Source organism: Carassius gibelio, chromosome A6, assembly GCF_023724105.1.
Source record: "Carassius gibelio isolate Cgi1373 ecotype wild population from Czech Republic chromosome A6, carGib1.2-hapl.c, whole genome shotgun sequence".
Lineage (NCBI taxonomy): Eukaryota > Metazoa > Chordata > Actinopteri > Cypriniformes > Cyprinidae > Carassius > Carassius gibelio.
The window spans coordinates 17,297,117-17,321,487 of NC_068376.1; the positions used below are offsets into that span (position 1 = coordinate 17,297,117).

Genomic DNA, 24,371 nt, shown 5'->3' on the forward strand with positions numbered 1-24,371 from the left:
TCAGTGAGGTTTGGCATGGGGTATGCGTCGCTGTCAGTTATAGCATTTAACTTGCGATAGTCAACGCAGAACCGAAGTTGTCCATTTTTTTTCGGCACTAGGACCACCGGAGAAGACCAACCTGATTGTGAAGGTTCCACAATGCCGGTCTCCAGCATTTCCTGGAGCTGCTGATTCACTATGGCTTGCTTGAAAGGTGACATTCGATAAGGCCTTTGTTTTATGGGTATTTGATGATGCGTGTAGATTTTATGTTGAAGTACATTAGTCCGTCCCAACCGAAGAGTGCACACTTGAGGATTTGTTTGTAGAAGGTGATTTAACTGTTGCTTTTGATCAGGTGGTAAGTGAGCTGCATCCACTGCTTGGTAGATGAGTGTTGCATCATCTTCACGGTCACCATCTTTCAAGGCAAAGGGCAACATTAAGGGTGGAACAGAACTTAAGAGGGCCATACTTGGAGTGGAACGGTGAGCGATGGTTCCATCTTGCATACATTGGAATCTCATCGGCGGTGGCACGCTGGCATGACCAGGCTGGAAGTAGTAGTCCACTTCTGGTTTGGAGTTAAAGGAATACTTCCCCTGCGACACATTTATCTGCATTCCACTAAAGAAGATGAAGTCTAGACCCAAAACAATAGAATAAGCAAGAGCTTGGGTTGTCAGCACAGCAACAGGTAAGGGGAAAATTTGGTCATGCAATTTAAGAGAAACATTCAACCATCCCAGAGGCACTTCAGTCTTCCCATTGGCCAAATATAATGGTCCAAGAGTCCAAGGACTAAGGCTTTGTTCTGAGGGATCTAGTTTTTTTACCTAAGCTTTCATGAATTAGGGTATAACTTGCCCCAGTGTCAACAATGGCTTTACCGGTCCAGGTACAAATACTGACTGGCACGATTAATTGTTGGGGTACAAAAGCAAATTTTGGTTCATGTCTGAAAATTACCTTCTCCTGTAAAGCATTTGCAGTAGTCACTGAATTGTTAGTGGGTTTACCTCTGGATTTCGAAGGAAAGGTTGGTTGCATGTTAACAGCATGTTGGGCTGATGGTTGAAAAGGCTGTGAGGATAAAGTAAACTGTGGACAGTTACCAGGAGAATGATGGCCTTTACACCTCCAGCATTGAACTTGTGGCTTCTCTGGAAGTCTGTTAATGTTGGGACCTTTAAACCCAGTTTGACTGTGCTTTGAGCTCAACCGGTAGTCATACTGCAACTGTTGAAGATGATCCTTCTCAAGTTGTTGTCCAAGTCGTACCAATTCTTCCACAGTGGACACACAACCACGCAACTGGCTGGCCAGGTAAGGTTTTATGTTTTTCAGAATCATCTTGACCAAGTCCGACTCGCTGAAGTTAGGCTTCCACCTTTTGCAAAGTGCTCTATATGTAAAGGCAAAGTCTCTTACAGATTCTCTCTCACCTTGGGTTCTGATTCTGACACGTTCAGCAAGTTCATCCTCATAGTCTTCAGAGAGAAAAGCAGTAAGGAATGAAGACTCAAACTCGCACCAGGTAGTTATCGCAGTTCTGGCAACTTCCCACCAATCCCGGGCAGTTCCATGTAGGACTGTTCTAAAGGTAGCTAGAATTTCAGGATCAGATAAAGGATGTAATGCAAGAAAATCCTTACATTTAGTTAAATACAACAGAGGATCAGAGTCATCTGATGGTCTTCCGAAAGTAGGAAAGGTTAACTTGAGATGGTCACTCTTGACAGCATTCACGGGAGGTGATACACCAATGGAAGGGGGAGGTGATTCTGTTTCAGTTTCCTTCTGTGGGTTCAGAGGTGTTTTGTGTTCGGTACTCATTGTTAGCTCACTCATTTTATCACTGAGGCGGTCAAGTTGGAAGGTCCAATGTGAGAAATCTTTTACAAATTCATTGTTACTTTTTTGACAGTTTTGTTGGACAGCTTTAATGTCTGAGAAATCTTTAACAAGTTCACTGTGGCTTTTTTGGAAGTTTTTCTGGACAGCTCTGATGTCTTCTTGAACCTCTTGTTGAAGTTGCTCTACCATAAAACGAATATTGGATACCAATGATTTCTCAACTTTGTGGATTTCATCTTTAATTAACAACTTCATTGTTTTTACAATTTGATCTGTCTCAGTTTCAGTCTGTTGTTTATCTTTTGACAAAATCTTTGAAATTTGTTGAGTGTGGTTGTCCACTTTATCAGCAAGACTTTCCAATTGGCTTTTAAGTTGCAAAGAACTCTGCTTCTGTTCACTAGTAAGTGCACTTACAGCTTTCTCTTGCTTCTCCATGAGGTCAAGCAATTTGTCCCAGTTACCCTGGACCTGGGAAGTAAGATGTCCGATCTCCCTTGCAGGTGTAGGAAATGCTCTGGGTAAATCATACTGAGTCCCTGAAGACACTTGAGAACCATTCCCTGTGGGAGAAGGAGTACACAGTTGGATCTGGTTCTGGTTTCCATTGCTCCCATTCCATACAAGAGGTTGCACAGGTGTACCAGGGGGAAGGTTTGAAGGAGCAAACTGCACATGGGGTCTTGATTGTAATGCGGTCGATTGACTGGGAGTGTAAGGATAATTAGACTCCCGAGTTTGCAGGGCAGGTGCCCAGACTGGAGTGGCAACATCTGGAACATCAGGAATATCAATGTCAACCAGGGTTGACGACGATGGGTGCAAGGCATCAGCCATTCTATACAGTGTGAAGGATAGGGTACTTGTAGGCTATGTGTTGTCAGTAGATGAAGTGCAAAACAATTATTCTTATAATTCGCAACTGAGATTACTTCTCTTTGGTCACGGATTACAAACTTAACACCACAGGTTCAAAATTAGAATGGGTTTCTACAACAATTCACATTATTCACACCCTTCATTATATGGGCTCAAGTTAAGTTCACATCACTTTAGTTAATTAGCTTTATACTTCACAATTAAATGAAAATAAAACAGTGTACAATTAATAAATTAAGGTTTCCAGCACAAAGTCACAAAGTTCAGAACAATTCTTTACCCTATGGCCTTACACTTTTAGTTCAATACAGTTTCTAAAGTAACCACAAAAAAATATTGAAATTACAATGAGAATCATCACAGAAGATGCTTCAAGATTAATTTTACAAGTTCAATTTTTAAATTCAAGTCCCTGTTCGGGCGCCATTTTCTGTGACGTAGTGGTTCTGGCTAAGGCAGTTAACTCAAATCACACTTCACAGAACAGTAAATTACCCACACATTTAGAAAAATTGCAAAAAACAGTTTTTCTCTTATTCTTTTTAATGCAACTCAAAATGGTCTTATTTCTTTTTCAATATCTCTTGCTTCAAAGCATGTTAAAGTAAACAACCAATAAACAACCAAAAATAAACCATCTCATGAATCAATACACCATATAGGACAGCATCAAGGGACCGTTTGTCTTTCAACTGAGTGAGAATAATACAATAATACCCTGGTCAATGACTCAAGTCAACATCAATAAATATTCAAACAATAACATTACTTCGGTGCATCAAGTCCATAAGTGAACCAAACATAACCCATTAACTCATATCACATTCATTCATATACATAAGGTTCGTTCAACAGTTCTGATGACCCTTCTGAATGCTTGTGTTCTTGACTGCTTGTGTTCTTAAATGAAGGGTTTAAAGTGGAAATGATTGATGTTTGTGTGTGTGTGTGTGTGTGTGTGAGTTAGATGTCCAGTAGACCCATCTTTTTCGAGAGTCATTGATGATTAATTAGCTTAGTGGAGATAATGAACTTTTCAAGGCCTACCTGGAGTCCAGTGCACAATCAGGGGATTTGCAGTCCAGCCAAAACACCACAAACGCACTCAAAGTTACAGCGTTCCAATCCCACGTAGTTCAAACACAGCTCATAAACTAATGGGATACATCTGAACACTCGTCCACTGTGCAGCCAGAGGGACTTCTGTAACACCGTACACTTCAAGCTTGTAGTTTCATTGTCAGCGGCTTTACTTCACAGCATCTACTGTCTGCTAATTCAGCTTTCATATGGCCCAGACACCACGAGGAAAGGAGCAGTTTTTGCAGGAATTGTAGAACCCAGGCACTCCTCCGCAGCGCAACAAATGAAGCTTACTTAAGACAGTCATCTCCTATTTTGTTTCTTCCCATTTTGCACATTTTAAACATCTATTACCAGGCAGTTCAAAATTCTGACCATCGATTCAGCAGACAAAGACTCAGCGGACACACACTCAACACTCACGATCACCTGTTTTAAATTGATTTGATCACTCAATTTCCTCCAGCTGACTGACTCCTCCCACTTGGTGCATTGCATTTTGGGCTTTGTAGTTCGTTTTCGTCACAGGGTACAGGAGTATCGATGCCAAACGGGCAACTCTCCAAGGTCTAAAATTATGGATAAATAGCAACCCACTCATAGGCCTAGATTGGATTCTGTAGAATTTGACAAATGTTCATCTACAGGTCAGCTTTCCATTCTTCGTAATATGATTTAGAGGCTCTGACTGTACAATCTCAGTCTGGAAGGCACTTTATATGCAGCAAAGCTCCCAGCATGCTTTGAGTCTGCTCACCTGGGGCATGTTGCATTCCTCAAATTTATGCTTTGATTAAATGCAAATAGAAAGATAAACAGATAAACAGGATTTGGCCTGACATTCACTCAAGGTGGTGCTTTGTGAAGCAGATTAGTGGGGCTAATTTCTCTTCTGTTGGAGTTTTAATTGGCGTTCGATTCAAATCAAACTCCTTCCACCATCCCTAGAGGCACAGCGACTGGTGTACTGTGTCTAAAGGGCATGTGCTGTCTGCTGTGTGATGACTGCTTTTTCATAATGTTTTAGATTCATATGTTCATTATAGTCTATATTTATGCTAATATTCTCTGCAGGCATAATTCAGGTCTCCGACTGTATGACAATATTGTCTGAGCAGTTTATTAGAAACATAAATAAAGACTTATAATTAGCTGCTTTCTCATTTGGTACCTCAAGCAACAAATTTTGTTTGTGTGCTTGTCACAGTTTTATTTGCCAGTTACACTTTATTTATAGGAATTTTAGTAGCTACAGGAATTCATTTTCCCTTTTCACCTTTTTTCTCTGAGGCTTTTGAGGAGGTGTTCAGGAAACCACATTCTGTGTTTTAAAGCTGATGTGCGTGAAGCTTAATAATTAAAATGTTTATGAATAATTCATTCTGCATCTCTTTGTGCAAGCACTCCTGTAGCTGTGCAAGATTCTATATTTAACATCGACGTCACTTTATCTCTCTCTTTCTCGCCTTCATTCCTTGAAAAGCTCAACACCTTTGGTTTTTCATCTTGACACGGGAGGTTTCATTTTTATTTTTGTCACAGAAATCCCTTTTCATATATATGTTTTGAAGCCTGCTCTAAGCATAAACCAGAATTATAACACAAAAGAAATAATGAAAAGCACCAGCAAGCAGAGTTGTCTTCATTTTATTTTGCAGTACCCAGCAGTATCTTTCCATCTCTCCTTACATTCGATTTTGACTGAAAAGAATTTGAGTAAATTATAATTTATTTTGCTGCAGCACTGTATTTTCAGAGGAGGCGGTAAATAGCAGCACAGGAATTACTGGAATAATCTAAGAATTATATGCTTCTTGTGTAATATAAAAAATATTGTCTGAAACGTTAGCTTAAAATTTGAAATATTAAATTGAAGGTTATTTTTAATTCCCAATGCATTATTACCTCTTTCATGTTCCATAAGTAGATCGAGAGAGAGAGAGAGAGAGAAAGAGAAGAAAGTGAGTGGCAGGGTGAAAGAGCTCATTGCTTCTGTTTAAGACAGCACAGTGGCCTGGCATCGCTACAGAAACGGATGCGTGATCATTATGCTGATGACCAGCTGTGTGCGAGTGGATTGATTGAAGGACAAACTGTTGTTTTAAGTCTCACACATGATCAGTTATACATTCACAAACACAAGACTTTGTGTTTTGTATGAAACCATGTAAATTAATAGTCTAGCTAATCTGAATGAGTGAAACAAAATATGCACAACTTGAGGAGCTTGTTGCATTCTGAGGTTATAAATGTATAAGCAGGAGTCAATGCAAGTAACTAGCCGGGGAATGTTCTGCTGGGTAGTCACGAGATCAGACAACTGAGGATCCAAGGTCTGTGTTTTTATAGTGCTGGGGAAGATTTATAATTAAATGGTGAACAGGTGCCGATGATTAAAACTCAGGTGAGGGAGTACGTTGTGATGAGCCTGATCGACTTGTGACAGTACCCCCTCCTCCAGGGCCCGCTCCTGAGGGCCGCCGACCCCGATGACGTGGTGGTCTTCCTCAGCCTCTTGGAACAGGGCGATCTGGGTGCGAGGCATGGAATTCCTCTAGGAGCATGGGATCTAGGAAGTCGTCTCAAGGTACCCAGGAACGTTCTTCTGGGCCATAACCTTCCCAGTCGACGATATACTCTAATCTACCACCACGTCGCCGGGATTCCAAGATCTCCCTTACTCTGTAGACGGCTCCTTCCTCTAGTAGTAGTGGGAGAGGGGGTTCCTCTGTCCGGCCAGGCTCTGTGGAGACAGGAAGGTGAAAGGGCTTTAGAAGGGACACATGGAAAGTGGGATGAATCTTATATTGAGGAGGGAGTTGGAGTTTGTAGGTGACTGGGTTGATTTGTTCTAGGATGGTGAAGGGGCAGATGAATCTGGGACTCAGTTTCTTGCAGGGCAGGCGCAGTCGTATGTCGCGAGTGGACAGCCAGACCTTCTGTCCCGGTTGGTAGGTGGGAGTAGATGCATGACACAGATCGGCTGCCGTCTTCTGCCTGCGCACTGCCCGCTGGAGGTTATGGTGTGCCTCATCCCAGACTCTCTCGTTCTCCCGGAACCAGAAGTCGACAGCAGGTATGTCGGAGGGGTCACCAGACCAAGGGAAGAGCGGGGGCTGGTAACCAAGTATGCACTGAAATGGTGTAAGACACGGGGATGGTTGGCGGAGGGAATTCTGGGTAGGGCGGCAGGATATTGGGAAAAATTTACATTGCGATACTTTATTTTTCTGCGATATATATTGTGATATGAAATAAAAAAAATATTCTTACAAACAAAAATGAAGTGAGCAAACTTACATTCTCATTTTAAATGATTTAAACATCGACACCATAATGTCAATTGATTAATATGCTCGAGGGAGAGAGAGCAAGACAGCGCTCGTGTTGTTTGAAGGCTTTGCGCGCGCGCTCTCTCTCTCAGGCCGGTGAAAGGTGCAATATAAATAGGCGTCGGGTCTATTTCTAGCATTTACGTGTTTTCCGCGCGGCTTGAGCCCCACCTGAGACGCGCGTCTCATGCAGGCAGTCTGCAAGCTCTAACCTGTTAACATGGGAGCCGAATTAAAAACGGACACGCCACGCAGCTGAGACGCTTGCACCACGCATCACGCTCTCTCTCTCTTGCACGCGCGCGCTCTTTGGCCCATACAGTTAATGAATAATGGATCAACTACGACAGCCTACATCGCACATCCTGCGATGTGACTATCGTGGATTTGTACATCGCGATATCGATGCTTAAACAACACATCGTGCAGCCCTAATTCTGGGCGTACTCGGCCCAGCCCAGGAACTGGTTCCAGGAGTCCTGTTGGCCATGGCAGAAGGTCCGGAGAAAGTGTCCTACTTCCTGTTTTTGCCTTTCTGTTTGGCTGTTGGATTGTGGATGGTAACCTGAGGAGAGGCTTACAGTCACACCTAGGAGTGAGAAGAAGGATTTCCATACCCACGAGATGAATTGTGGCCCACAGTTGAAGAGGAGCTCTGCAGTTTCGAGGGCAGACAGAATTTAGAGAATCTATCTATGATGACCAAAATACAGGTATTACCATCAGAGGGGGTTAAATCCTTGATGAAGTCCACTCCTAGGTGCGATCTGGGACAGTTAGGAATGGGTAATGGGTGGAGTTTGCTAGCTGGAAGATGTCGAGGACTTTTGGAGATGGAGCAATCAGTGCAACCTCGGACATACCTTCCCACATCCTCTGACATGTTGGGCCACCAGAAGCGGTCTTTTAGCAGCGAGAGAGTCACGTCGGCCCCTGGGTGGCCAGTGCCAAGAGGGGGGTGTGAATAGTATGTATAAGAGGGGTGCGTTGCATCCGAGGAACATATCTGAGTCCGGGGGGACAACCCGGCGGAGCAGGAACTTCGGAGGTGACTGGTGGAGAGGTCCATTGTATCAGGCTGGTGATGAGTAATGTTGGAATGATCATTTCAGGCTCGTTTGTGCTTTCATCCGGCAAGTGGATGCGGGAGAGGGCATCAGCTTTGGTATTGCGAGGACCTGGTCGATAGGATATAGTAAAGTGGAACCAGGTGAAGATTAGGGCCCATCCAGCCTGGCGAAGATTCAGACGTTTTGCCTCCCAGAGATACTGTAAGTTCTTGTGGTCAGTGAATACCGTGAAAGGGTGTGCTGCTCCCTTGAGCCAATGTCGCCATTCCTCCAGTGCCAATTTGATGGCAAGAAGTTCCCGGTTACCGATGTCATAGTTTCTCTCCGCCGGGCTGAGTTTCTGGGAAAAGAAGGCGCATGGATGGAGTTTTGGAGGGGTCCCCTGCCGCTAAGATAGTACCGCCCCAACTCCAGTGGTTGAGGCATCCACTTCCACTTCTAAAGGGAGGTCTGTGTCAGGAAGAACAAGGATGGGGGCTCTCGTGAAGGCTTGTTTGAGATTTGCAAAGGCTTCGGTGGCAGCAGGAGTCCAGGACAGAGATTTGGGTTTGTTACGGAGGAGGTCTGTGATGGGACTGGTAATGGCACTGTAACTTTTAATAAAACGGCGATAGAAATTAGCAAAGCCTAGGAAGCGTTGGAGTTCTTTTATGGTTGAAGGGAGTGGCCAGGAGGTGACAGCTTGGATCTGCCCCTCGTCCATAGGAATGCCTGAGCTATTGATAATATAGCCTAGAAATTGAATGGATGGTTGATGGAAGGTGCATTTTTCTGCCTTGAGGAAGAGTTGGTATTTGCGTTACTGGGTGAGGACATGTTTTTACATGGTGAGGTTTGACCAGGTTCCGGGAGTAGATGAGGATGTCATCTATGTAAACAATAACAAAGCAGTTGAGGTACTCCCGGAGCACCTCATGCATGAAATCTTGGAAGACTGAGGGGGCTTTAACTAGACCATACAGCATCACCCTATACTCGTAGTGGCCGGTAGGGGTCACAAATGCAGTCTTCCATCATCACCCTCTTGAATACGGATGAGGTTATAAGCACTTCTGAGATCTAACTTAGAAAAGATTACTGCTCCTCTGAGCTGTTCTAGGGCGGCTGGGACGAGGGGAAGAGGATACCGGAATTTGACTCTCACTTGATTTAGGGCTCGGTAGTCGATGCAGGGTCGTAGACCTCCATCCTTCTTGGCCACGAAGAAGATGCTGGAAGCGGCAGGGGACATGGAGGAAACAATGTAACCCTGTTTCAGAGCCTCTTCAATATACTCCTCCATGGCCTTCTGTTCTGGAAGGGGGAGCAGGTAGATTTTCCCGCGAGTCACTAGCACACCCGGAATCAGGTCTATGACACAATCCCAAGGGTGGTGTGGAGGAAGTTGTGAGGCTTTTTGTGGACAGAAGACGTCTTAGAACAAGGGGGAATATCAATGGAGTATTTATCTACAGGGCTTTCAATGGAGGTGGCATTGATGGGTAATGCTTCTGAGGTCCTAAGCGGTTGTGAGGGTCTGTGAGGGAAGCAGGATGGAAAACACTGGTCACCCCACCAGAGGATTTCACCTGAGGACCAGGAGACGATTGGGTTGTGTTGCACGAGCCACGGCTGACCTAGAATGATTTCTGCTGTTGATTCTTCTAACACTAGGAAGGTAATAGATTCTTCATGAAGTAAGCCGATTGACATTTAGATTGGACCCACACTGTATCGAATGTGATGATGGTTGAGGGGTTTTCCGCTGATGGTGATTACTTGGTAGATGGTTTTGTTAGCGCGGGCTGGTAGCTTGAGTTGGCGGCAGAGGCTCCCCGAGATAAAGTTCCCAGCTGACCCGGAGTGAAGGCGCAACTTAGGATCCAGACTTTGACGTAAGGCGATAAGTAGGGAAGTCTCGTTTCAGCCACTGGCTGCTGCTAGGGTTCTGAATTGCAGAATATACTGGTGTATAATCATCTTGCCTTGTTTTAAATTATATAGTTTCTCACCCAGGGATGAATCACCCTTGGAGGTGCCAAATACTTCCTGGAAGTGAGCAATGAAATTCTCTAGGGATCGAGTGGTGGGGCCGGCTTGTGTCCAAATGGTCTATGCCCATCGTAGAGCGGGACCTATGAGGAATGAGATGATATAGGTCATTTTAGATTGTTTATTGGGATATAACTGTAATTGAGTCTCAATTGCGAGTGAACACTGGAGAAGAAACCCGTTGCCGTCCTCCGCCGATCCGGAGTATGGCGTTGGTCGGCTTACCGGACTAGAATGGACGATGTTTGCAGACGAAAAAGATGCAGGATGTTGTGGTGGATGAGTCCTTGCCGGAGAAGCTGGGGTGGCGGTGTGAGGTGTTAATAACCGCCGCAACAAATCCACCAGCTCTTGAAACGGATCGGCTTTGCTCATCCTCAGCTTTTCTGGTCCGATCTTCTGAAACGAAATGGACTGGGACAGAGGATAGCAAAAACTGGTATTTATTGAAGGTCACAGAATATAACAGTGAATGTATGGGAATGGAGATTGAAGGACGATTCTTGACAATGGGTATCAACTTGCTAGATGGGGTGACCAGATTGATTGAGGATGGTTAGCACACACCTCGGTGATGGTGAGTAAAGATGGTACAGATGGATATATCGCTGGAGAGTAACAGGGATCATGGAATGGAGCAGGAAGATCACTGAGAGAGAAGGTATACACAAATGGTTAGTATAAGCAGGAGTCAATACAAGTAACTAGCCAGGGAATGTTCCGCTGGGTAGTCACGAGATCGGACAACTAAGGGCAACTGTATGCTTTTATAGTGCTGGGGAAGATTTCATTATTAATTTGTGAACAGGTGCCGATGAATAAAACTCAGGTAAGGGGGTGCGTTGTGATGAGCCTGACCGACTTGTGAAAGTGGTACATTAAAAGGTGGATATCTACTGAATACTACTTTATCTACATATATACAGTATACTCACACAAATTAATATGTAGTGTATAGCAAATCTTGGCTACATTATTTTTTATATGGTTGCTAAATCTAAACTGTATTATCCCCCAGTTCTTTATATAATGTTGGATATATAAGTCATATCTAACTTTGTCTGCATTCATACAGTACACTCACATAAAGCTATATAAAGCCTACTATATAGCATATTTCAACTGTTTGTATCATTGCAAAACTATATTGTCACTCAGCTTGACTCAGTTTGAAAAGTCATGAAGATATTAGAAATATTAACATTGTGATAATTTTTGCAAAGCTGCTTTGAAACAATTTGTATTGTGAAAAGTACTATAAAAATAAATATGACTTGACTAGTAAATCATATCTTATCTGAAAGATAAGAAAAAGTAGGCTTCTGAAAAAGTAACACTGAATCTTTGAATGTTTACTTGAAACAGTGCATTAAATAAGCTTCATTCCAGAGGCTCAACTCTCCAATGGTGGCTAGTTTGTCCTTATCTGATTTTTTGTGCAGTAGAAATGTTCTACTTCTCACAATCACAGAAAAGCCAGTCCTCTGTACTGCAGACTTCCATGATGTATTTCTCAGATCCCACTGATCTGTGGACCCCCATCGATCCGGGAACTGCCCACAGGGAGCTACAACAGAGAAGACCAGGAGCCATCTGGATAAAAGCACTCACAAAACGCCTCCGTAAAATGCATTTGGATTAATAAACAACAAACTTGACATAATAGTGTACATACCATTATGCAAATGTACACTTGGCATAGTTGCCTTTTTTTGCAACTTTTCAAAAACATGCTTTATATTGAATTCAACAGTCACACTCAAAATGCAATTTTCTGCAATAGCTGGTTTTACAAATGTAAGCGACACAACTGACTGCACTCTTACTGCAATAAAAGCACCAGCGGAGAATGAATTTGCTTTCAACGATAGAAGGCACTTTCATTCTATCAGTGTTCAAATAACCTCACCAATGCAGATGTGAGGTGGCCTGAGCCATTGCATCAGTTTGTCTTACAATAATGTTGTGAGCTCGTCTGTACATTTAAACTCTATGCGATGACTGGTTGAGAATATCTAGTAAAACTCAAATATTCATCAGGAAATCAGAGGGTCTGTTGTGGGATTTATGTTTTTTCCAAGCATGTAGGATTTTTAATACTATTACATTAAGTTATTTAACAGAAAGATTTGTACCCAAACGACCAAATACCTTAAAAATAAGGAGCAAATACCATTCATTTTTCCATGTGTCTTGTAAACTGTCTCTCTCGTATGTATATATATATAAATATATGATAATTAAAAATTAATAGAACAAAAAAAATAACACGTCATTTTAAATTCTGCAAGCGACTTTAAAGTGTTTTTTAAATATTAACCTTACCAGAGCATTAGATAATGGTGAAGGTATAAATGTACATAAAAAATAAGGGAAATAAATATGCAGAATTGCTGTAAATATCCAATATTGGCCTATATTCATCTAATATTTTTCCAACAGTGATATATTTAATATTGGCAGATAACCAGTATGGAACAGACATAAATTCCTCCAGTGCCAGGAACAGACATAAATTTAACCCATTATTCACAAAAAATCTCCATCAATGCATTTGTTTGGAAAATGTGTTTTATTAAAAAAATGTAATGTACTGTATGTGTTTTCTCACTCTGCAGTTTGTGTAATATATCATAAAGAGAGGCAGGTCCCAGAACAGAGTGATCATGTATAGCAGTTATTACCATCATCAAACTGACAGGCAGAACGTAATGGCTGTCAGTTTTAATCTAAACAACATCTTCTGATTCTTGGGATGATATCAAGAACACGTTTATATTTGCCATGCACAGAAACAGCCACATTTCCACTCAATTTCAACATCTGATTTTATTTTGTTCTTACATGATGTTTTCCTTCTGTCATGACAGGCAACAATTGGAATTGACTTCCTGTCAAAAACCATGTATTTGGAGGACAGAACGGTAAGCAGTCTAGCATGTTCTAATACAGTACTAAATCAGATGCATTCCTCTGTTTTCTATTCCATGTCAAAAGAGAAGAGTTTTAATGAAACCATATTGAATCCAAAGCTTTTTTATTATACCAGCTGGCTGCCTGACAGTTTTAGTATATGGCTGGAAGCTCATGTATCAAAAAAATAGATTGTATCCTCGAGAGATGTCTGGAGTTTATAACCCAGAAATGATTCCATGACCTTCAGCAAAGCAGTTTGGGGTGGTTTTATAAGGTCATATCGATCCAGCTCCTGGCTTGTGTTTATGTAATTGTGTGTTTGAGAGGCTGAATAATATGACTGTTCAGTTGGGCGTCTCTGACTTCCAGGTTCGGCTGCAGTTGTGGGACACGGCAGGCCAGGAACGTTTCAGGAGCCTCATTCCGAGCTATATAAGAGACTCCACCGTAGCTGTAGTGGTCTATGACATCACAAGTGAGTGTAACACACACTTCAGTGATCAAACCTCCTCTGCAGTACATTACCATGAGCCAAAAAATCATGGGGGTCAACATGGTTACAGCTGCCCGATTTATCAAGTTGAGATGTGATCAAAGATGATTTTCTATCAGTAAAGTGTGTTCCAGGTCTGCCCTTGTTTAACACTATAACCAGATAGATTCAACCCCAAAGATTATAGAAGCAGCTGTAGGTTATTTGTCACGATAAAAAGATGACAGTTTTATTGTCTGTAAGCCCCACTGTGACTTTTAGAGAGAGCGTGAACGGTGCACACAGCTCTGTTGGTGTGACCAGGAAACACAGAGCTTGATTTTATAGGTAAAACAGCCAAAGTCAGTTTCACCTTGAAGCAGAAGCAGGTTCACTGATGACAGGCTGCACATGAACAGGCATAAATGCCATAATAAAACCTCAGTCGAATATTTCAATATTATGTCAACAGCACACGGTGGGGTACAAAATCGGCAATATATTTATTACATTTTGTTAAGGTAAGAAATTATATAAGCTCAACTACTGTGTAAATTTAATAATAATAATAATAATAATGATAAAACGAATAAAAAAAAAAACGAATTAAAACATTCTGATAAAAAATTTCATTGTTTAAAATAATTTACCCTTCAACCAAAGTATTAATGGAAAAATAATGATATTATCAACACAACTTATAAATATGTTATTTATAATGATTAAACCCTGATTATAGAGGTTTCTCTAAGTAACTGCACTTAACATTACAATTTGTCAAAATATAAATATTTTTTACATTGAATATGCCGATAAATGTTGAAACAACATAAAGATAGTATTGTGTTTAATTGCATTAAAACAGGCCTGAATTACTAATTCTAATGCTTCTATTAAATGGATGCATAAAATTCAGTGTTACACTGTAATGCAGCATACCAGCTTAAACTGCAAATTATGAGACTGTTTTTAGTTTGCCATTTATTAAGAATTATGGAACATTAAACATATGATAATGACTTATAATTTAAGTGATCTTAAAACAATATTTAACAGTATTCAGCGGGATACACATGGACCATCCTCGGTCAGTTTTACAGAGTGGTGCACAAATTATTTTGGATACAACAGCGAATGTTAATAGCAGAGTCCGCAGTGTTAGCCCTACAAAGTATTTAACACCTTCTTTCTCTGGTTTTCTCTTTAAAGATGTGAATTCATTCCAGCAAACTTCCAAATGGATCGATGATGTGAGAACGGAGAGAGGAAGTGATGTCATCATCATGCTGGTGGGCAATAAAACAGATTTGGCAGATAAGAGGTGAGTTGTCTCACTCTCAATCTTTCTCAAATGCTTTTATTTTTAAGCTGCTTAACAAGGCTGATTCACTCACCAGAGTGTGAATCGAAGCTGACAGTTTCATTAAAGAGATTCTCTGAAAAACAAAAGGAAAAGGAAGCCTTATTCTCACTTTAGACTTCTGGGAATAAAGGGTGATGGATAATCTGAGAACAAACCTTATGTTTGTGTGAAAGATAAGAGACAGAGGAAGCAATGCAAAAATAACACATTGTTTAGAGAAGGTTTGCTCTTAAAGGAACTCTCCCTGACAGTGTTGGAGAGTAACTAGGTCAAAGCAGTGATGCTTAACTATAGTATTAACTTACAATTAAGTTTTAAAATAACAAGCTACTATTAAAATGTAGTGAGGCAAAATGCTAGATTACTGTTATATATTTGTACACATGGCCGGATGAGTCCAGGTAATAATCTATGAAGATATATCTAGACAGATCAGAGAAACGTGCCATCGAACAATTTAAACTTTTGTAAGGAATGGGCATTCATGCTTCACTTACTCAGTCCTTCAGAGATGTGTGAGCACAGGGATAAATACAGCTCAGTCTCTCTCTCTTATGTCATTTCTCTCTCTCTCTTTCTCTCTCTCTCTCTCTCTCTCTGTGTGTATCACAGAGGGAAGTCAATGTTTTCCTCTCTTTTTTCCGTAATAGCTTGCCTCTATAGTTTTCATCCTCCATTGCACCTCCTGAGCAAAGACCAGGTTATCCATACTAATTCACAGCTCTGAGTCTTAGGAGACTCTGAAACAACAGAAATTTATTTTTGAAACAGAACAGATTATTAGAATCGAGAGCAGTTATTACAATTAAATATGGCGAGAAACCTGAAAACTTGATTGTTTTTCTGTTTGTCACCATGGTGATCAGTACCACATGCAGAGAAAGAGCTGAAGTCTTTCTATTGTAACATGTTTAAATATGGGCATATTCATGAGTGGTTTCCCTGATGACTCTGGTGGAATGTGGCAGGTGGAGGTGGCTCAGGAACAGAGGAACGGGCTGATAATGGGGACACTTAGCTCTGTGCTGACACAAAACATAATATGAATGACTCTTTCAGTTTCCATCGAAGGCATACTTTAGTGATACGCATGATATGTTTGGGGATGATGTTGTGGGTCCCATGAGTATTGATAAATGCAGTTTCAACTATATGTTGTTTCTTTTTTTTTTTCTTTTTTTTTTTTAAGCTGTTAAATTATTAAGCAGTGTCTCATTTGTTATTTAAAACTGATGTTTCACAACTTCCTATTAATCAAAAAACAGTGTTCAACTAAGACGATATAAAGTCAGAACAAAATCAGCATATTAAAATGATTTCTGAAGGATCATGGGACACTGGAGTAATGGCTGATGAAATTAGTTTTATCTAACATTTAACATATATTTTTTATTATTTCTTAAATTTGCATTAACAAAAAGTGTGAAAACAGTCCAGGAATATATTTTGTAATATATTAAAATAGAAGATATATTAAATCATATTTCCCAATATCGCTGTGTTTTTGATCACACAAGAGACTTGACATAACAAGATATTTAAAAATAAGAGATTTAAAATTGCAGACCCTACATTTCTGAAGTTTACTGTAATATAAACCTGATTTCCAAGGCTTCTGAATCCAAAATGATAACAAATCAATGACATTGATAAATTCACATCACAGCATAAAGTTGTGAGATTAGAGTGTCTCATGATGTTAGACAAGAACTTTAACAATATTGACTGTCAAAGGAGAATAGATTTAGGCTGTTTCATAGCAATAGATAAGACTGGCTTTAGACCAGTAGATGACACTGAATTAGTTGTTGTGAAAGAAGACAGACACTGTGGGATTTGTATAACGATGGCATGATGCCCTGGGGAGGATTAAAGTGTTTGTGGCATGGCAGAAAGTGCCATGTAGTTATTGTGTCAGAGGAAGTGAAAGGTTTAGCAGGGCCTGGCATCTTGGACATTAGTTCCATTAAATATGAACGCTATGACACTAGACATACTGTACTACTGCCAGTGTACTAACTTTATGGCAGTGGTGACAATGGGCTGGTAACTTCACGTGCACTTCATCATATGGGGTTTGTAGTGTTCTATAGATGCTCTATGCTGACTGCTCCTGTTGTGACTCTGAATCTGCAATCACACTTTGGACGACTGAGAGCAGCAGTTATACGATTGAAGGCGGATCCTCTGTCACAGTGTAGCGAGTGTCTCTGTGCACAAGAAAGATATTAAAAACCTTGGGTCAGACTGTTGCCATGGCACCCAGTAATAAGTCAGGAATGAGCAACCTGTCAGAACATTTGCTGCGATATATGTGTGTTTATATCATTTATATAATGTTTTATATACATACAATATATGCACACGTGTATACAAATGCAACAAATCAGAAGTCAGAAGCCAGTAAGAGCTTTATTGCCAAGTATGTTTACACACACAAGGAATTTGTCTTGGTGACAGGAGCTTCCAGTGCAGGAGAAAGTACAGACATAGTGCAAACCTTTGCAGACAACATATTAACATATTACACTGTAGAGATTAAATATTGTTCAGGCTGATTAGCCTGCGGGGACTAGACTAGAGGGCAACAGTTGAAAGAGAGAGTGGGCTAAGGTCTGTGGGGTCAATAGTGATTTTCTTAGCCCTTTTCATCACTCTGGAAGTATAAAGATCTTGGAGGATGGGAAGGGGGAATCAATAATCTTTTCAGCAATCCTTATGTTGTAGTCTCTTGATGTCTGATTTGGTATCTGAACCAAACCAGACAGTTGTGGATGAACACAGGACAGACTCGATGGCAGAGTAGAACTGATTCAGCAGCTTCTGTGGCGGGTTGAATTTCCTAATTTGGTGAAGGAAGTGACGTCTTATACTGTAATTTTGTTGAAATAACGTATTTAAAGTCAGTGTGGGTGTAATGCATGAATTTCTGTCCAGAGGATGTTTGTTCTCTCAGAGAAACAGATGGCACTGTACACTTCCAAACAGTCTACTTGATGTCAGCTGAGATTACCTACCCTTGAGCCAATAGCAAAAGAAAAGAGACACATTCAGCCCAACCTAGTACTGTATACATCAATCTAAAGCTTCGAACACATTCAATTTGATGTCCACTTGAAAAAAAGGAAATGCGTTGTGTGGAAAACCCCAGGTTTTGACAGCCTGCAGCACATTATAATCAACTATTTCAAGATCAAGATGTACCATGAGCAGTGCTGAATGCTTTTTCGCCATTTCATAGAGTTATTGATAAAAAAAAATGAGTTTGTGAAGAAGTGAGCACTGAAAGGACTTTTAAACTCCTGAATGTAATCACAATAACTTTTATATATTGTCAGATAACTCCGTTACACATGCATGCTAAATATGTATGTGCTGTTTCTGTGAGCCTACGATAGCGCTGGAGAAAACATTTATAACCAAAAGATTCAGCAGACCTGCTGACAAGATTCTGCTCTATCAACACTTAAGATACACACCTTCTTCTTAATCCCATCTTTTCTTTTTGTGAATATCAAAATATTTAGTTTGTGGCTACTGAGGGACTTCAAAAGCACATTCATCAGCCAGAGATAGACTTCAGGGTCAGGTTTGGAGTCCTTGGGTTGGTTTTCTGAAGTCATTTATTTTACTTAGATGTTGAAAAATAGAAATCTTTTTTATCTTACCAGTTTTTCTGCTGTCAGAATTTTCCTTCCCTGAAGGGTTGTGACTGAAAAGTGAAAAGCAGTTTCACACTCTTTAATAGATAAGAAAAGGGCGTGAAAACATATCTGCACTGTTTGGAGGCACTTTGATCATAAAACAAAACCACATCAAACCATATCTGATGTTCATATCCGTCAAGTTCTTCAATTGTCACAGTAGCTTTGAAAAACGAAGAACTACCTTCATAGTTCTGCCATGGATGAATAGAGAACTGCATCTCTGAAGAGACCATGTTATCTCTGAGACAGAAGTAAGTCAAGTTGGCATCATAGGCAGAAATCACCTAAATTAAAAACCACACCGTTTATTTTAAATAATGATATGTCCTTAATATGATATGTCCTATATATATATATATATATATATATATATATATACAGTCAGAGCAAAAAATATTCTAACAAAAATATTCATAACTATATATATATATATATATATATATATATATATATATATATATATATATATATATATATATATATATATATATATATATATATATATATATATATATGTATTAGCGGTGGGCATAGATTATTATTTTTTTAATCTAGATTAATCTAACTGTAATCTTGGAATTAATCTAGATTAATTTAGATTAAAATGGCTCATTTGAATTCTGCCGAAGGCATTCAGAATATGTGTTCTACCCAAATAAAATAATGACTAAAAGTAACGTTAAGTCTTTGAGAATGGGTTTCTCAAGACAGGTGGTACATTAGAGCAGGGGCTCATCTCCTGTTTCCAAAATGCATCACAAACTGCTTGAGAAAACTGTAAACGATTTCCACATTGCACAAGGTGCAAACAACCTTACGCCTGTTTCTGTCAAAGTCTTCTGTCTTTCTGTCTTTGTCTTTCTGTGAGCACATGGCTTGTGTTGTGATCATTTGGTGCCATGTGCTCTCTCCTTTCCTTTTCTGACCCCGCCCACCTTGTCACCTCATTACTGTTTAGTTGCTCCACTTGTGTTTCTCCCTTGCTCCCTGACTCATTACCTTATTCACTCTGTACACCTGTTGCATCCACTCACTCAGTACACCTGTGCACATAATCACTCACACAGTTATGCAAATGATGAGATGAAAATGATTGACAACATTTTAGTTTTAGAATTTAGCCGTACTTAGATATGATTCTATTTAGAGTGAATTTCAATTAAATAATGTAATTAAGTTCAGCATTACAGTAATTATATCAATAGCAAGTCTTGGGGGCACAGTTGGCACCATTTACAGAGAATGAGCTGTATAATTTGAGAAGCAGCGAGCCAAGAATGCAATTCATGAGTTAAGTAAACTCACAAAATGCCTCTGAGCTCCTGTCTGTGGAGAGAACAAAAGAGAACAAAAAAATGGTTACATCACAGCTGTCCCGGCAGACAGAGCTCAGTGGTTTAAATACAGCATGTCCTATTCACATCTCACTGCTCTGAGATACAGCGAGTCTCGTCTTCAGCCTACTCATTTCTCTCAGCCCCCTCACATACACACATAAACATGCTCCATAGTCACAGACATGGATTAATGTCACAAGTGTGTCATACAAATGAAGCTTAATTAATGAGCCTTCCCTTTGTACAATTAATCAGTTTCTACATCAATTAATTAAAGTCAGTAGAGATGAGGGGAGGGAAGCAATGACGGGTACCGTTGTCTCAGTCTCAGCCTGTGCTATATAATAATACTTTACCCATAATCTGTGACCTATTAACCACTTTATCAAATACTACATTTCCATTATTGCTATTTTCATGAATCTTCTAGGGCTCCTGTCAAGGCTGGGCAGTTTCATTATAGTGGTTGCCATTACTGGCAGAATGATTATTTGCTTTATGTGTTGTCCTGGTAATGTGACATCTCTTTGCCATTATTCTTCATGGGTTCCCTCCTGCCAAGACCAGTATACAGTAGCTGATCTCTAGCAGGTGTTGTGTTTTTGATGCTGGTGTGAAGGTGTCTTGACCAAGGAGGTCTGGATAAAAGTATCCTTCAGCCCATTCCCATTCATCTTAATGTCTGATGCTCAGCTAGTGCACAAAACCTGATACAAAATCTGTAATCTTTGCTCAAGGGCGCTCAGTTCTGAACGCAATTGTTTTTGAGCCAATCAGCTGCTCTGTAAATGCCATATGTTCAAAATAAAGCACATTTTATAAACAAGGTCTATAAAATATATAAAAAAAATGCAAATTATGCAAAACAAGCCCAAACAAGTAAAACATTTCTTGCCCTATCATACATCTACTGGATGGAAAAAATATATAATTTATATAATACTTGCAAATAAATAAATAAATTCTTGTATCAGAATGGCTGGCTATTTATGAATGGCCATCAAAGGAGATTTTTTTTTGACTTTACATTTACAGTTATGATTTTACAGTTTTACTCAGAGCAACTTATAAACGCAGTTGGTGAACAAGTCAGCAAGAGATATTGTGTTGTGTTGAGTTGAGCTGAGTATCAACCAGCAATATTTTTGGCTGGTGATTAGCACGGCTGTGCTGATCCAGTATCCAGACCAGCACTAAACCAGATTGTAAATTCATGGTTTTTCAGCAGGTGTCATTGTATTTCAGTAATATTTTATAAATAAACTCATGAATACAAATCTTCAACCTTTTCACAGGCAAATCACAATTGAGGAAGGTGAGCAGCGGGCCAAGGAGCTGAGTGTGATGTTTATTGAGACCAGTGCCAAGACAGGCTACAACGTCAAACAGGTGAGTTTTACCCCAACACTGTCAGTATGTGAGTGTGAGAAATGCTCTGCGTTTGTTCTGATTTCTCTTCTGAGGTGCAGTTGAAAGCATGATTCAGGATGACTAAGCACCAAGGTGGAAGAGATCAGATGTTGTGTGCAGCACTGCTGTGTTTTTTTTCTCTCTCTCTGAAAGCCGTATGTACAGCAAACAGTGTGTGTTGTGTGGGCTAAAGTGTGTGTGTTTGTGTATGTTAATGTCAGCTCTGTCTGACTGGATCAAAGACTGTGCCAGTCTTTCAGTCGTCCTGTCTCGCTTCTGTTAGAATTATAAAACTTTGCTTACTTTGAGTTAAGGGTTGTGTAATTAGTCAAATACAATAACAGTTGTGGCCTAATGGTTAGAGATTTGGACTTGTAACCCAAAGTTTGCGGGTTTGAGTCTTGGTACCAACAGGGATTGTTAGTGGGGGGAGTGAATGACCAGTGCTCTCTTCCACCCTCAATGCCACGACTGAGGTGAGACTCTTGAAACAAGTCATCAGAACCACAGCAAAATTGCTGCCCACTGATCCAGGTTTGTGTTTATTACTCACTGCTGTGTGTGTGCACTTGGATGGGTTAAATGCTGAGCACAATGGGACACCATACTTGGCCACACATACTGTATGGCACTCACTTCACTTTACAAATTGTGCCTCTTTTAGGAAGACTTTATAGATAGAGATGTGACGTCATAAAATAGTCAACATTTCTTGAAGGTCATATTGGAAAAGAATTTTTTTTTTAGCTTTTTAATTATACAAATCTTTAAAGCACACATTATGTTATAGTTCACTGTATTGAAGTATTAGTCATTCTAGAATTTTAGTGCATATAAGGGATATTTGACATTAATATATCTTGAACATTAGTATTATATATAAAAAATACCCAAATTACCAAATTCAGTAAATATTTTAAATTATAGAATTACTGTGTTAAATGTCAGGTAAATGATAAAATGTTTTTTTGGAGAAAAACGGTTTTCACAAAAAATAAATCTGAAGAAAAATGTAGTTTAAAACATATGTCAGTAAATATTTAAAATACTTAATGGTAAAAACTTTTCTTTTTCATGCACCCCAAAGCACCCTCTAGTAGCACTCTGGGGGTCTCTGAACCACAGTATAAAAACCCATGTACTTAATAACATAAGTGGTCAATAAATGTGACATTTATTGTTTATAAATAAAAATACTTTATATTGAATTCTTTCACCAAGTAATATAATTAATTATCCTAATATTGAACTGTATTAATTTTGTGCATTAATATAAAATGTGCAGTCTTCGAACAGAATTTAGAGTCAGATCTCTCCATTTTACAGTTACAGTGTGAAACTTGAGGCTTATTCTATGTAGTACATGTCATTCTTTAAAGGGGGGGTGAAATGCTCGTTTTCACTCAATATCCTGTTAATCTTGAGTACCTATAGAGTAGTACTGCATCCTTCATAACTCCAAAAGTCTTTATTTTTATTATATTTATAAGAGAAAGATAGTCTGTACCGATTTTTCCCGGAAAAACACAAGCGCCTAGAGGCGTGACGTGTGGGCGGAGCTAAAGAATCACGAGCGCCAGTAGGCTTTTGAGTTGAGAGCATGTGGAAGCTGTGACACAGATCCAGAGGCTGAAATTTAACAAGAGCAGCATCAGCAAAGGCGGTATGCTATGTGGTATGTACTGAAACTGTATATATTTGCTTAGCGGTTTTGGAAAATGACTAAGTTCCACTTTATGTCGTCTTTTTTTTTTTTAATAAGCTGTACATGTGGAAAGTGCAGTTTGAGGACAACATCGCATGTTGTTTACTTGATGTGCTTACGCGCTGATAGCTAAGTTAACAACACAGAGATATTTGAAGCAGTTTTACTCACCGCATGTGGTTCCAACACACGATCGTGACCCTTTTTAGTTGGGACTGCATTATCCTTAAGAAATAAACGATGTGCAATCCGAAATGCAGGGAACAAAAAAAACACTTGCACAACTCCGTTGATGCTCTGTAAAAATAAACTCCATCCACTGGTCCCTTAATGATGTTTCTCTTTTGGTAATCTGTGCAGGGTTGTCTTGCCCTGGCAACCAAAAACACACTTCTTTGTCCTTTTGTGACATTTCGCGACGCTCCCGCTCTGATCAATGATTGTCTGTGCTCAGCCTCTCAGTGCTCTGCTATACGGGAGCGCGCGCTCTTCCGGCAGAAGTGCCTTAGCACCCATATAAGGAAATTCCGCTCCATCTAACGTCACACAGAGCCATACTCGAAAAAAACTTTCCGAAACTCGTGACAAACCGGAAGAGGTTTTTTTGGAACAAAAATACTCCTTCAAACGTACAACTTAATTTTTGAAACTTTGTCCATGTTTAGCATGGGAATCCAACTCTTTAACAGTGTAAAAAACTCTGTATGCATGAAATAGCATTTCACCCCCCCTTTAAAAGTAATAATGAGCTGTGTTATTGTTCATTGTTCCATCAGCTGTACTGGACACTAAGCCTTTATTCTTCTCAAAGCCATGTATCACTGTTTCACAGGAGCTCAGCACTGATAGAACAACACTAAAATATGCTAAATCTCTGACACTACATATTATTGTCACCAGACATGGAGCTGACTTGTTCCAGTCTCCATTACAAATTGAGGTCATTTCCAACTGACTGGAGAATGTGTTTGCTTGCAGACATTTGATTCTGTCTTGTCTGGAGCAGGGAACCACATTCATCTGAGATTACAATCAATACCTAAATTTTCATTGTTATTTCTTCAATAACAGCACCATTAGTTAAACTGATTACCTCACAGAGTATAATAACTCAAATATTGATTGAAGAATTGCAGGGAGTCAGATCCTTTCCAGGATGAAATTGAACTCTTGTGTAAATAATACAATGCTAAACAAGTTTTGATAATAATAAAAATAGAATCATTT

The 24,371-nt window shown here is 39.8% G+C and overlaps 1 protein-coding gene across 2 annotated transcripts in view; it reads left to right on the top strand.

Annotated features, from left to right (window-relative positions):
- The window catches only part of LOC128015557 (ras-related protein Rab-6B), an 85,969-nt gene that overhangs the window by 47,951 nt on the left and 13,647 nt on the right, over positions 1 to 24,371 (top strand). Inside the window, exons 3-6 of one of the 2 annotated variants that reach the window (XM_052599458.1) lie at positions 13,105 to 13,158; positions 13,520 to 13,625; positions 14,832 to 14,943; positions 21,325 to 21,418. In XM_052599458.1, coding sequence (XP_052455418.1) covers positions 13,105 to 13,158; positions 13,520 to 13,625; positions 14,832 to 14,943; positions 21,325 to 21,418 — 366 coding nt within the window. Of the gene's footprint in view, positions 1 to 13,104; positions 13,159 to 13,498; positions 13,626 to 14,831; positions 14,944 to 21,324; positions 21,419 to 24,371 lie in introns of both variants that reach the window. The other variant, XM_052599460.1, reaches the window with a different exon arrangement.